Raw genomic sequence first — 13,415 nt, forward strand, 5'->3', positions numbered from 1 at the left:
ACTCTTACCCATTTGCTTGTTAACACCCGGTCAAAAAAACTTCAAAAGATTGAGGAGGCAGGACTTTCCACTGAAGAAGCCATGCTGATTTTTCTGTTCTACTGTCTTCATTAAACATTTCTTCTAATCTAATTGAAAGACATATGAGACTAACTGGCATATTTCCTAGCTCTCCTTTGGATTCCTTTTTAAAAGTTGGTGTTCTGTTTGTCATTTTCCAGCCCTCTGGTATGGAAACTGATTGTAGCAACAGGTTACCTATACCGCAAAGAACAGGGATGGGGAATATCCAGCCTGTGGGCCATATAAGGCCTCCGAAATCCTTTAGTCTGGCTCGCCTCCACCCATCTCTCTCGCATCTGGAAATCGAGCTTGTCAAGAAGATGAGGAGGAGGAGGAAAAGGGGCGGGGCTTACCCTACATCTCAGTCCCAGCCTGCCGCCATCTTGTTTCACTGCCGCTTTGCTCTCGCTCCGTCGGTTACATTGCTGCCCCCCTCATTTTGGCCGGGGACGCCCATCGGCTGGAGCTGGTGCCACAAGACCTGCTCCGGGGGCTGAGGCCACCAAAGCATGGCAGGAGCCACAGACACTAATTCCATTGTATGAAGGCGTGAAAGCGAGGGAGGGGGGGGGTCACAAGAAGGAGCAGCGGTTGGGCTCTTCTTTTCCCTTCCTCTCCTTCTGTCACTGCCGTTCACTCTCTCTGGCTCGCCGCTGGTTGAAATTGGGTCTCACCGAGAGTTTTAGTTGGCAGGCAGTTGGGAAGGTGATGCTTTTGCCCGGAGATTGGGTGAACGTCAGCAGTGGACTGCAGAGAGGTCAGAATAGAGCTGAAACGAATTACTGAGAGGTGGGAGGGGTGTGGCCTTTGGATAATTTTGTGTGGCCTGCGAATGATGATATAAATATCCAGATGGCCCTTGGCAGAAAAAGGGTTCCCCATCCCTGGCATAGAACATCAGCAGTTTTGTGTTTAAGTGCTTTCCGAACTCTTGGAGGTAGAACATTTGGCCCAGAGACTTGTCCAGTTGACCTAGACTAGAACTTGGTTTCTTATCACGTGTTTGACTTGACTCTTCAGACACTCTTCCTGAAAACATTGTCTCTAGTGTGGGGTATCCGCCCCACACTGAAATGGGCCTTGAATCAGTTGGAAAACTCTGAGTTATAACTGTATTCCTCTAGGACAGTGTTTCCTAACCTTTTCAAGGTCAGGGTACCCTTGACCTCACTCTTCATATCTCACGGTACCCCTGCCGCCACCCTCCACCTTCCCCTCCCATTGCCCCTGCTTGCCACACACCCCACCTTCCCCTCCCAGGGTGAAGGGAAGCACTGGGGGTGGTGGTGGCTGCTGACCTTGTGGCAGGCCCTGCCCCATGGGCCAGCTCCATGTCCTTGCTGGTGCTGGTGGGAGACACCACAAAAATGGGGGGGGGCGGTAGTGTTGCCACGGTACCCCTGGGACATGCTCACGGCACCCCAGGGTACCATGGTACCCTGGTTGAGAATGGCTGCTCTAGGATCACAATCTCCGTTTGGCCTAGGATTAGGAGGTGCCTTTAATTTCTAGCTCATGTCAGCTTCCTCTGTCCCATTTCTGTCGTAGTATGAAAAAACCCAATCTGGTGACTCAGCTGATTTTTTTTAACCGCCTCTTAGAAAAGTTGAATGCTCTTAAGATCAAATGCAGAAAGGGTTCTACTTGTGACTCAGGCGTACAATAGCATTTTCGGATTTACAGCAGTCTTTTGTCTTGTGTAACTCATTCCAACTGAAGAACGAGTCGAACTACATTATTCAGCTATCAAAGCAAAGAATGATTTATTCTGGCTGCGTATTCAAAGTCCACTTTCTCTGACAACTGGCTTGGTGGAGCTGTGCAAGCCAGCGCTATCACCTGAGTGCCAGGTTCTCTCCCCCCACCCCCCGGGCTAAATTTTTGAACCACAGTGTCGTTTATATCCGAATTAGAAACCAAACCTAGAATATTTAAACTTGTAAAAGCCATTCACTTTTCTGCTTGCTTTTTAATTTAGGGTAGCATCTCCTTTTAGTACCTAAATCTTACTTAACTGACGATTCCTAAATAATTTACTGGAGTCTTTTTACTCTTTTAATTTACTGAGATTCTGAGCCTAATTTTGGGAGTTCAGGGAGAGATAATCCTACTGATAAGAGGAAGCCAATATCTGGTACCATTCTTGAGCTCAAACAAAAATCAAGGGAGATACTGCTTTTGCGTAATGTTAAAAAGATGGGAAGTAAGATGGGGTAGAGGTATGCCTTCATCAGTCCAGTTATTTGTGCCTTTGCAGCTGTTGCAGCTTTCCTCTTACTTTCCTGGCCTCTTGCCAGATTGGGTCAACTTTCCTACCATCCTTGCTGACCCTTCAGTAGTTTAACTGGGTTTTGTAGCCAGGTTACTGACAGCGTTTATAGTTTGCAGGCATGAAATTTTACATGTGGTTGGTGCCCACAGACCACATGATATGGCCTTTAATTGGTAGTTGGTTAGTATTTGCTGCCAGAGCAGTAACTTAGGTACCTAGTTGACCACTGGAACCTTTATTAGCATAGTCTTTTGCCTGGTGAATAAAACTCCTTGGTTTGTAAGCTAGCGGAGTGAGCTTTTCTTGTATATTTCTGGTCTTTGGACCTTGTGGAAATGATCTTGCCTCATACTCAAGCATACATTCTTCTGACTGGGGAACTTGGACTCACCTGGAGCAAGATAAGAGCTTCCTGGATTATGCACTGATATCAGAGGTGTGACTCATGTGAGACTACTACTCTGTCTCTTTTGGGAATGCCGTCAGGTGAAATTTCCAGCCGGCGGCAGTGGCTACGAGTCTAAATGTTGCTCGACTGCTGTTGCGCAGTGGGAAGTATGATGTTTAAAAGCTATCCAATTTCTGATAGTGGCTGAGATGGCTAAAGCTATTTTTTAAAGAATGAAACCAGAATTCATGATATGGCCGTGATCTTTGTTACAGTTGCGCTGACAAGCGGAGGGGGTTTGATTTGCACCTGGCAGCTTTGGTTTCACTTTTTCTCAGCACTATCATGAGAATAGACCAACACTGAAGATGAGTGAGATAAAAACATTAAAGGGGTTTGAATGCTGAAAACGTTAAGCACCCTTATGAATGAAGATTAAAGGGCAGTTGCCTAGCCCCTGAGGCCCCTTCCCCATCCTATGCTCTACTGGCTCTCCCATCTACGCTGTCATGGGCTCAACTCCCCCCTCCCCCATCAGAAAGGGAAGCTTGAGGGGCAGGAGCCCTCCCAGCCACCGTTCTGCTTTGCACAAAGTGGTGCTTCTTCCTCTCTCACGCAGCCTCCCTGACGCTGCCTCTGTTAACAGGGCTGCATTGTGGAGCTTGTGGGCAGGGCTTTCCCTTTCTTCCTTCGTTCTAGGAAGAGGGAAAAAAAGCCCTCTCGATTGAATGCCCCGACAGAGCAGCTCTCTGAAAGCTGCAGGCAAGGTTTTCTCCTTGCCAGCCTTCCTGGAAATGAGTGAGCTCCGCAAGCAGCTTTTAGGACGTTGCTCTGCTGGCTGGGATTTGCCAAGGAGGGCTAGGGTTAGGGTTTTTCCTTCCCAAAGCCGGGAGGAGAGAGCCCCGCCCATAGGGACATCATCTGAGAGGTTGCCTGCAGGATGAAGAGCAGTCTGACTATAACTGTGTTCCACATAAAGACCTCAGTAAAATTTGTAGCTTAATCCCGCCATTTCTCCTCCCGCCCCCCATGCACGTGCTCCATCCCGCCCCACTCGTCGCATCCTGGTCCGGACTAGGGTTTGAGTGGGGGGGGGGAGCATGGAGCATGTGTGGGGGGAGGAGAAATGGCAGGATGAAGTAGCCATTTTACTTAGGTGGAACAGGGCATAGCATTGTGCTATGCAAAAGAAGAGGGAGTGGCTCACTGCTACCATCTACTGCTCCTCCACAGAGGAGTGTTCTGCCTTCACTGTAGGTGAAGGAAACTAACTACAGGACTTTGTCCTTCCCAGCCTTATATGCTGCCTCTTGCTGCTGTGAGGGGTTGAGTTGTAAAGACTTCATAAAGGGGGCTGCTCACTTTCTGGAAGTTGAGGGAGGGAGAGTTCTGTGGGCATCTTTCAGAACTCCTCAAATGCATTGCGAAGGAGGCAGTTCTGTACTCCCTTCCTGTCTAGGTGAATATCCTGAAAGCTTGCCTTATAAAAACTGTACTTCGAGATCTTTCTTGTGGCTCTGACTTCAAACATCCTAAGACTTTTTGCTTTGTTTTCTCTAGGAGGAAATGCCGCCCGTCCAGTTGTGAGGATTGGTGACAACTGAGCTGCTTGTTGGCGTATGCAGTGTGGGAACAGCTGTCTTCGTTGCCCTGGCGATAATCTGTCTGGATTGCAAATAGTCACCCAGCCATTTTTGAAATTGCATCGGGGTCCGGAAGACACTAATACTCTCGGAAGCAGCCAAGTGTGGCAGGATGTTTGGACGATGATGATGGCCAGGAAGCAAGATGTCCGCATTCCCACCTACAACATCAGTGTGGTGGGGCTGTCGGGGACGGAAAAAGAGAAGGGGCAGTGCGGCATTGGGAAGTCCTGCCTCTGTAATCGGTTCGTACGTCCCAGGGCAGATGACTTCCACTTGGACCACACTTCGGTTCTCAGCACGAGCGACTTCGGAGGCAGGGTTGTTAACAATGACCACTTCCTGTACTGGGGGGAAGTGGTTCGCTCTTTGGAGGACTGTGTGGAATGTAAAATGCACATTGTGGAACAGACTGAATTTATTGATGACCAGACTTTCCAGCCTCACCGCAGCACAGCCCTCCAGCCCTACATTAAAAGGGCAGCTGCCACCAAACTTGCTTCGGCTGAAAAGCTTATGTACTTTTGCACTGATCAGCTCGGACTGGAGCAGGACTTTGAGCAGAAGCAGATGCCGGACGGGAAACTACTGATAGACGGCTTTCTTCTCTGCATCGACGTCAGCCGGGGGATGAACCGGAGTTTCGACGATCAGGTCAAGTTTGTCTCGAACCTGTACAATCAGCTCACAAAAACAAAAAAGCCCATTGTAGTGGTCCTGACAAAGTGTGACGAAGGCGTGGAGCGGTACATTCGAGACGCGCACAGTTTTGCCTTAAGCAAGAAGAACCTCCAGGTGGTGGAGACGTCTGCCAGATCCAATGTGAACGTCGACTTGGCTTTCAGCACTTTAGTGCAGCTGATTGACAAGAGCCGGGGGAAGACTAAAATTATCCCTTACTTTGAGGCTCTGAAGCAGCAGAGTCAGCAGATCGCTGCTGCGAAAGATAAGTACGAGTGGCTGGTGAGCCGCATTGTCAAAAGCCACAACGAGACTTGGTCGAATGTCTCGCGGAAGATGCAGTCCTCCCCGGAGTATCAGGATTACGTGTATCTGGAAGGGACGCAGAAAGCCAAGAAGCTCTTCCTGCAGCACATCCATCGCCTCAAACAGGAGCACATAGAGCGCCGGAGGAAATTGTACCTGGCCTCTCTGCCTCGTGCTTTTGATGCCCTCATTCCGGACCTGGATGAAATAAATCACTTGAGCTGCCTCAAAGTGGAGAAGCAGTTGGAGAGTAAGCCGGACTTTTTGAAGTGGTTTGTTGTTCTTGAGGAGACTCCCTGGGATGCAACCAGTCATATAGACAACATGGAGAACGATCGCATTCCATTTGACCTGATGGAGACTTTGCCTGCACAGCAGCTCTATGAAGCCCATCTAGAAAAGCTGAGGAATGAGAGGAAGAAAGCAGAAATGAGAAGGGCTTTCAAGGAGAATTTGGAGACATCCCCTTTCATAACCCCTGGAAAACCTTGGGAAGAGGCGCGCAGTTTCATCATGAATGAAGAATTTTACATGTGGCTTGAAGAATCTGTTTACATGGATATTTATAGCAAACATCAAAAGCGAATCATAGAGAAGGCAAAGGAGGAGTTTCAAGAGCTGCTTCTAGAATATTCCGAACTGTTCTATGAGCTGGAGCTTGATGCCAAACCCAGCAAGGAGAAAATGGGTGTTATCCAGGATGTGTTGGGTGAAGAGCAAAGATTTAAAGCGTTACAGAAGCTTCAGGCTGAACGAGATGCTCTAATTCTGAAGCACATTCATTTCGTCTACCACCCAATGAAAGAAACGTGCCCCAGTTGTCCAATCTGCATAGATGCTAAAATTGAGCATTTGATAAGCTCCAGGTTTATAAGGCCGTCTGATCGCAATCAGAAGAACTTGCTTTCAGAGTGCAGTATTGACAGAATCAATCTCGTGATTCTTGGTAAAGATGGACTTGCCCGGGAGCTGGCAAATGAGATTCGAGCTCTTTGCACAAATGATGACAAGTATGTGATAGACGGGAAAATGTACGAGCTGTCCTTGAGGCCAATAGAGGGTAATGTTAGGCTTCCTGTTAATTCTTTCCAGACACCAACGTTTCAGCCGCACGGTTGCCTCTGCCTTTATAACTCTAAGGAATCTCTGTCTTACGTTGTTGAAAGCATTGAAAAGAGTAGGGAGTCGACTCTAGGCCGAAGGGACAACCACTTAGTTCATCTTCCCTTGACTCTGATACTAGTGAACAAGAGAGGCGATACCAGTGGTGAAACACTACACAGCTTGATACAGCAAGGCCAGCAGATTGCCAGTAAGCTGCAGTGTGTCTTCCTTGACCCAGCTTCTGCTGGCATTGGGTATGGGCGCAACATTAATGAGAAGCAAATCAGCCAGGTCCTCAAAGGACTGCTGGACTCCAAGCGCAACTTAAACCTTGTGAGCTCAACAGCTAGCCTTAAAGATCTTGCTGACCTTGACCTTCGAATTGTCATGTGCTTGTTGTGCGGAGATCCTTTTAACGCGGACGACATCCTTCTGCCCATTCTGCAGTCCCAAAGCTGTCGGCCCTCCCAGTGTGGAAGCAGCAATTCTGTGTTACTTGAACTTCCGGTCGGACCGCACAAGAGGCGCATCGAACTGTCCTTGCTTTCGTACCATTCCTCGTTTAGCATTAGGAAAAGCTGGTTGGTCCATGGTTACATTTTGTTCTATTCAGCTAAACGTAAAGCATCCTTGGCTATGTTACGTGCCTTTCTTTGTGAAGTACAGGACATCGTCCCCATTCAGATAGTGGCTCTCACTGATGGCTCCATAGATGTCCTAGACAACGATTTGAGCAGAGAACAGCTAACAGAGGGAGAGGAAATTGCCCTGGATATAGATGGAAAGTTTACAACCATTCCTTGCAGTCACCCTCAACACAAACTTGAGATTTTTCACCCGTTTTTCAAGGATGTGGTGGAGAAAAAAAACATAATTGAAGCCACCCATATGTATGATAATGCGGCAGAAGCCTGCAGTACAACAGAAGAAGTATTTAATTCCCCCCGGGCTGGCTCTCCTCTGTGTAATTCAAACCTTCAGGATTCAGAGGAGGACATTGAGCCTCCAACCTACAGCCCTTTCAGAGAGGACACATCTATGCCCACTTTGTCCAAAGATCTTTCTAAACTTTCTATGGAACTGGAGGGGAACGATGGTCTTTCTGTCTTTTCTGTAATGAGCACTTTTGAAAGCAAACTGAACAACAAAGTACCTCCGCCAGTGAAACCAAAGCCCCCTGTCCACTTTGATATTACAAAGGGGGATCTCTCTTATTTGGATCCAGGGCATAGGGAGGGACAGAGGAAGTCTGTGACTTCCAGTAACTGGCCAGCCACAGACGGCTTTGACCCTTCTGATTACGCAGAGCCCATGGATGCGGTAGTAAAACCGAGAAATGAGGAGGAAAATATCTACTCTGTGCCTCACGACAGCACCCAAGGCAAAATCATCACCATTCGCAATATTAACAAAACCCACTCCAACGGTAGCGGGAATGGCTCAGACAGTGAAATGGACACCAGCTCACTTGAACGTGGCCGAAAGATGTCCACCCTTAGCAAACCAGTGTTGTATCGGACAAGGTGCTCGAGGCTTGGGAGATTTGCCAGTTACAGGACCAGTTTTAGTGTAGGGAGTGATGATGAGCTGGGGCCCATTAGGAAGAAAGAGGAAGACCCGACCTCCCAAGGATATAAAGGAGATAATGCGATCATCCCGTATGAAACTACTGATGAAGATCCGAGGAAAAGGAACATCTTGCGTAGCTTGAGGAGGACCACAAAGGTAATATATTTTATGCCTTCCAGTGTTTGAGCAACAGCCTTTTACCTCCAACTTTTAACTCCCAACTCAGATTCGTATTTCGCTAAACCTTTTGGTACAGTTGGGAGGGCTGAAAGGCTGAGAGGTGTTCTTCATATTTGGAATGGAGGCAAGTAGTTCTGTAATAAATCCAGATGTTTGCCCCAACTCTGATAAATAGCATAAAAGCAGGGATTACGATGCCTATATTGTGATGGTTGCTGCTGACCTTTGATCAGGATGGTAGATCTGTTGTGCCTGCTTATCAGTATGAAAAATATGCTGTAAAGAGAAGATAATTGATTTTTTCCCCCTTAGCAGCCTGAATCAAAAAAGCAAATTATGGAAAAGCTAATCCCTGTAACTCAGGGATCTCCACCCTGGTGTCCGTGAGCACCCTGGTTCCTGCCAACTGGTCTTTAGAAAATGGGTGGGGCCAGGTGAGGCTTTTGCCCAGCAGGAACTTCTGATTGGCCACTGGAAATCTGATTGGCTGAGCAGATTTTTTGAAGAGTTGCTTCAGCAACATGTGCTGCAACTACACAAGGATCTTTCACTGCGTGACTCTGTGCGTTCATTGTCAAAGGTCTCCTGTTAAGCAGAGCTTCTGCCTGAAATGTTGAAGAGTTGCTGTTGAAGTTATGCAGGACCTCAATCCTGGACATTTTGTGATGGGCTCTGCCTCCTGTGGCAGCTGTTTTGTATTGGTGTCCACCACCATGTGTCAGAATTCCAAAGGTGTCTGCAGAAGATTAGGGGCCATGGCTTTAAGCAGTCGTGGATTTCGAAGGATTCGGAATGCAACCTGTGAACTAACAGGAGTCTCTTTCCATAGCTATCCAAAGATATTCAGAGAAGCCAATTAAACTGTAGCTTTAATGCTGTAAATAGGACATATAAAGGAAGCTACCTTTTCCTCACGAGGTGTAATATTTCCTTTGAGAGTTTTTTTTAACCTGCGTTTTAGAACAGTGTGGTTCTCCCCGCCCTGCGCTATTGCAACACAATATAAAGAGCTACTGAACAGAAGTAGGTTCACTTCTTTCATGCAAAGACTTTTGTCTCTTTAAACAATGTCGTGACTGCTTTGCAAAACAGTGGTGATTTCATACTTGCAGCAGCTGTCCCCTTGCCAGGAGGGAATACTTCTCTTCATTGGCATTAGAGCCCTGTTCCTGGAAGAGAGGGGGAGAGAGAGGGCCGGGGAAGAAGGAACACAAAGGTGGGCTAAACAGGCAAAAAGTCTTAGAGGAAGCTTAGAGTTTTATTTTTCCTGCAATTAAAAAAAAGCCTGCTATTGTATGTTTCTTTTAAAAATAGAAACAATTCTGCAGCTTCATACAGTGGAAATAAAGAGTAGAATACAGCCCCCCCCCCCACCCCCGTAGTTCTGAATCCCACAATAATTTCTCAAGTCTCCCAGTTGGAGCCTTGATCAGAAAGAGTGCAAATGTCATTAACCCCTTCTCTTCCAGGGAGTGGACCAGTAAAACCTATGCAGATTGATTTTGTGTGAAGCATTCGTTTTCATCTGTTGCTGAACAGAAGAAGGTACCCTCAATGCTTTCAGCAGTTTTGAGATGTGCAGTTCGTAAAAGTGTTGCCTCTGAATACATCAGCCAGAAAGCAGGATGAAAGCTGCAGTTGGAATGCTTTCAAAATCGGAGGGGTGGGGGAACAGAAGGGTCTGGGAGGAGGGTGGCTCTGTGCTATGCTTCTCCAGAGCCAGCAGAGGGCGTGCATGTCAGCTGCCAGGCTGATGTAAACAATTAAGCAAATTGGATGCTTTTGTTAATTTCAAGCTCTGTTGGAAGTACAGGAAGACCATCTTAAATACTTGCCAAGCAGGTAAGGAAGGCACAATAAAGAGAGAAGTGTTTGGGCTTATACAGTAAGCAGCTATGGTTGGTGGGTTCCCAGTTATAAAGAATATGCCCATTAAGTCAAGATGGACTGGATCTCAGCATGCAGCTTGCTCTTTGGGTCTCAGTGCTTAATTCCAAAAATGAGAAGTGCCGGTTCAAAATTCTCTCTTTCTACCCTGGACGTTCTACCCTATAAGCTAGATCAGGTGTCCCCACCCTTGTTGACTTCTATGGACACCATTGGAATTCTGATGTTGGATGGTGGGCACAGTCACAGAACGGCTCCCGCAGGAGGCGGAGCCAAAGTGGCTGCCGCAGGAGATGTGACAAATTGGAAAATGTAACTCTTCATTATAACACAAAGAGTAACTCTCCGGCATTTTAGGCAGCAGCTCTTTTTAACAGGATGCATTTTAAAATTAATGTATTGGGTAAAAACATGTTCTTGCCTACACACAGCTTATCTCCACTCATACCTAGAAGGTCCTTGTGCTGGGGCAGTGGTGGCGAACCTTTGGCACTCCAGATGTTATGGACTACAATTCCCATCAGCCCCTGCCAGCATGGCCAATTGGCCATGCTGGTAGGGGCTGATGGGAATTGTAGTCCATAACATCTGGAGTGCCAAAGGTTCGCCACCACGGTGCTGGGGTGTGTTATGGAAGTTTTTACCCATTAAAAACTCCACACAAGGATGGCTAATAGCAAGCTAGGTTTATTGACATGTCTGCAGACATGGAGAGAGTAACACCGTGGTACCAACTCTCTGAAGTCTGCATTGCAATACAGCTCATTTTAAGACATTTCTGAACAGACCCTCCTGACCACTTCTGGCCAATCCTGGCCGGCTGTCCACGCAGGCTCACAATCTTGACTTGTTGCAAATCAGCACATTCCAAGATATATTTTTAAAAGAATACATTCAGCATCATCTGACTTGGTTACGTATGGGGCTACGTATATTTTCTGTCCAGCAAGCATGATCAGCAAAAAGCCTAACCAGTTGGGTGAACCATCTCCATATACTTCAAACTCCTAGGTCAGTGCTCACTGTTGCCCTTTCACTCATAAGCAAGTATCTGCTGGTTCTTGCAAAATAGCAAACGCGGCGGTTCCAATAGCACTCAGTCACTGATTTCCTGAGTGCAACCGCAAAATGTATTTTCAGCTATGAATATTTCTCAACTGTGGTCTTGCAGCCAGCATATCTTTATAATTTTTATATCAGGTGGCAGCTGCTGCCAAAGCAATTTGTTTAAAAATCTGCCAGTCAGAAGCCCTGCTGGGCAAAAGCCCCACCTGGCTTTGCCTACTTTCTAAAAACACCTGGGAGGACCCAAGAAAGGTGTCTGCGACACCACCTTGAGCACCTTGTGCTAGTTATTCAGATTGGTTATAAGCGTTTGGTGGTGAGGGAAGAGTTTTCTTAGGTGCATCAATAATTTAATTCCAGTTATTAGAAACTGCTCATTGAATAGGTAATGTATAAAAACATTTGTATCCCACCTTTCTCAAAAATAATTCAAAGTGACGTACTATCTATATGCCAACAGGCATTTATTGAGGATAGTAAAATGTTATACATATTATGAAAAAAACCCAATCAGTTGAATTTCATAATATAGCATCACAGTTGCAAGAAAAAGATGAAAGCTTTACACTTAATAAAAAGCCTCCAAGAGAACACACTCACCAAAAACGTCATCCCCCTTTAACTCTGCAAAGTGCTGTAACTGAGCAAGCTTATGTGTAGGCAAAGGCCGAACATGGTCTCTGCTGGGGATGTGAGTCCTGGGCCAGGAACCCCAGAGGTCAAAAGGCCACCAGTGATGTTCTTTTAAAACTGGCGTGATCGGCCTGCACTGGCTTGCTCCCATCACAAACCAAGCGGCTGCATTTAGCGCCACTTGAAGCTTCTGACATGTTTTCAAGGGGCAGCACCATATGGAATATGTGACAGTAGTCCAGCCTGGAGGTTGCAGTACAGTACTGAGTATATCTTGACCAGCTGAGTCTAGAAAGGGAGATCTGTTTATACACTTCTTCTTTACCATTGCATCCAATATGGTTTTCAATTCAAAACGTGTGGATGCTTTCCAGTAGCTTGAGCTGTGTGGCTGAAAGAAAGCACTCACGGCAGCTGTAGCCACCTGCTTCTCGAACGGCTGAGTGAGGTTCAGGAGTACTCCAGAACTTTTCACCTATTCTGCAGGATCTGGATTTGCCCCTGACTGGAGGTGCCAGATGGGTCTTTTTCAGAACATTGGTCTTCCAAACCTATATCACCTTCATCTAGAATTATTTCAGTTTACTCCCCCCTTGGCCACTTGACCAAGCTTTCAGGTACTGATTCAGCACTGCCACAAGATTCTTAGTTCATGAAACATAGTTGTTTAGTGACCCCAGAGCCTACTTACAATCTCCCTTAGAGGCCTGACCTAGATGCAAAAGAGTAAGCAGCTTTGAGGGACTGACTCCATGGGTCACGTTCCAAGCAGTTGATGTTAAAATTCTCTAGAAGGTAATTGAGCTTGGCAAATGTGCTCAGGGCATGCTTCCTTTGCATCCTCCTGATTTCAATGGCCAGCTTGTTAAGGTGAGGTGCCAGATCCCACAAGTCTCCTGGCATTTCATCAGATGGTGGAGTTGCCCCGGGGCATGTTGTTTTCCTTGTCGTCCTCTTCTTAGGCTGAGAACAGCTTTCTTTCTGGGGCATTGTTTAATGGGTCGAGATGAGTGTGATTACCGACTCTTAGGAAAGGGAATGCATTGATAGCAATGCAAGGGAGGGGCCTCCAGGTCTTCAGTTTGGTCTGTTCCCTGACACCTTGATTGATTTCTCAGACTGTACTCATTTTAATGACACGTTGTCACCTTTTATAGCTCAGCTGTGCTATTTGCTGATAATCCTCTTGCCTCCTGTCTGTGGAAAGTATCTTCCGGAAGAGTTCCAAGTAGTGAGCACGCGCTTTATTTTCTGGGCAAAAGAGGCTTAGAATACATTCCTTTCCCTGGTTCCCTTCCCCCCAAATCAGTTTCTCTTCAGGCTGGGCAGCATTACGATCCTAACCTAATCCATGTAGCAAGGATGTTGAATGCTTAAACCTTCTATCGCCTGCAACTATATCAGCCCAGCTCTTACATGCTTGGTTCATGGATTTCTACTTTCTTCTGCCACATTGATTTTCCTTCATGATAAATCCTCCCCTTTTTATCTCCATTCTTACAGAGCTTAATAGCTGATTCAGCATATGGCCGAAGTCAACTGTGTATGGAGGGACTGACTACATTTTGCTGTAGCCATCTTTTTTAGTTGCTGCAGAAGATTAAACATTGTGAACTATTTAATC

General features: G+C 46.6%; 1 protein-coding gene across 2 annotated transcripts in view; it reads left to right on the forward strand.

The window, feature by feature from the left end:
- The window catches only part of ARHGAP35 (Rho GTPase activating protein 35), a 106,775-nt gene that overhangs the window by 25,912 nt on the left and 67,448 nt on the right, over positions 1–13,415 (forward strand). For both annotated transcript variants that reach the window (XR_007244816.1, XM_048500296.1), the window contains exon 2: positions 4,284–8,182. Coding sequence is in view for 1 of the 2 variants with exons in the window: in XM_048500296.1 (XP_048356253.1) it covers positions 4,343–8,182 (3,840 nt within the window). In the remaining variant the exon portion in view is untranslated. The remainder of the gene's footprint in view (positions 1–4,283; positions 8,183–13,415) is intronic.

This window comes from Sphaerodactylus townsendi, linkage group LG06 (assembly GCF_021028975.2).
Source record: "Sphaerodactylus townsendi isolate TG3544 linkage group LG06, MPM_Stown_v2.3, whole genome shotgun sequence".
Lineage (NCBI taxonomy): Eukaryota > Metazoa > Chordata > Lepidosauria > Squamata > Sphaerodactylidae > Sphaerodactylus > Sphaerodactylus townsendi.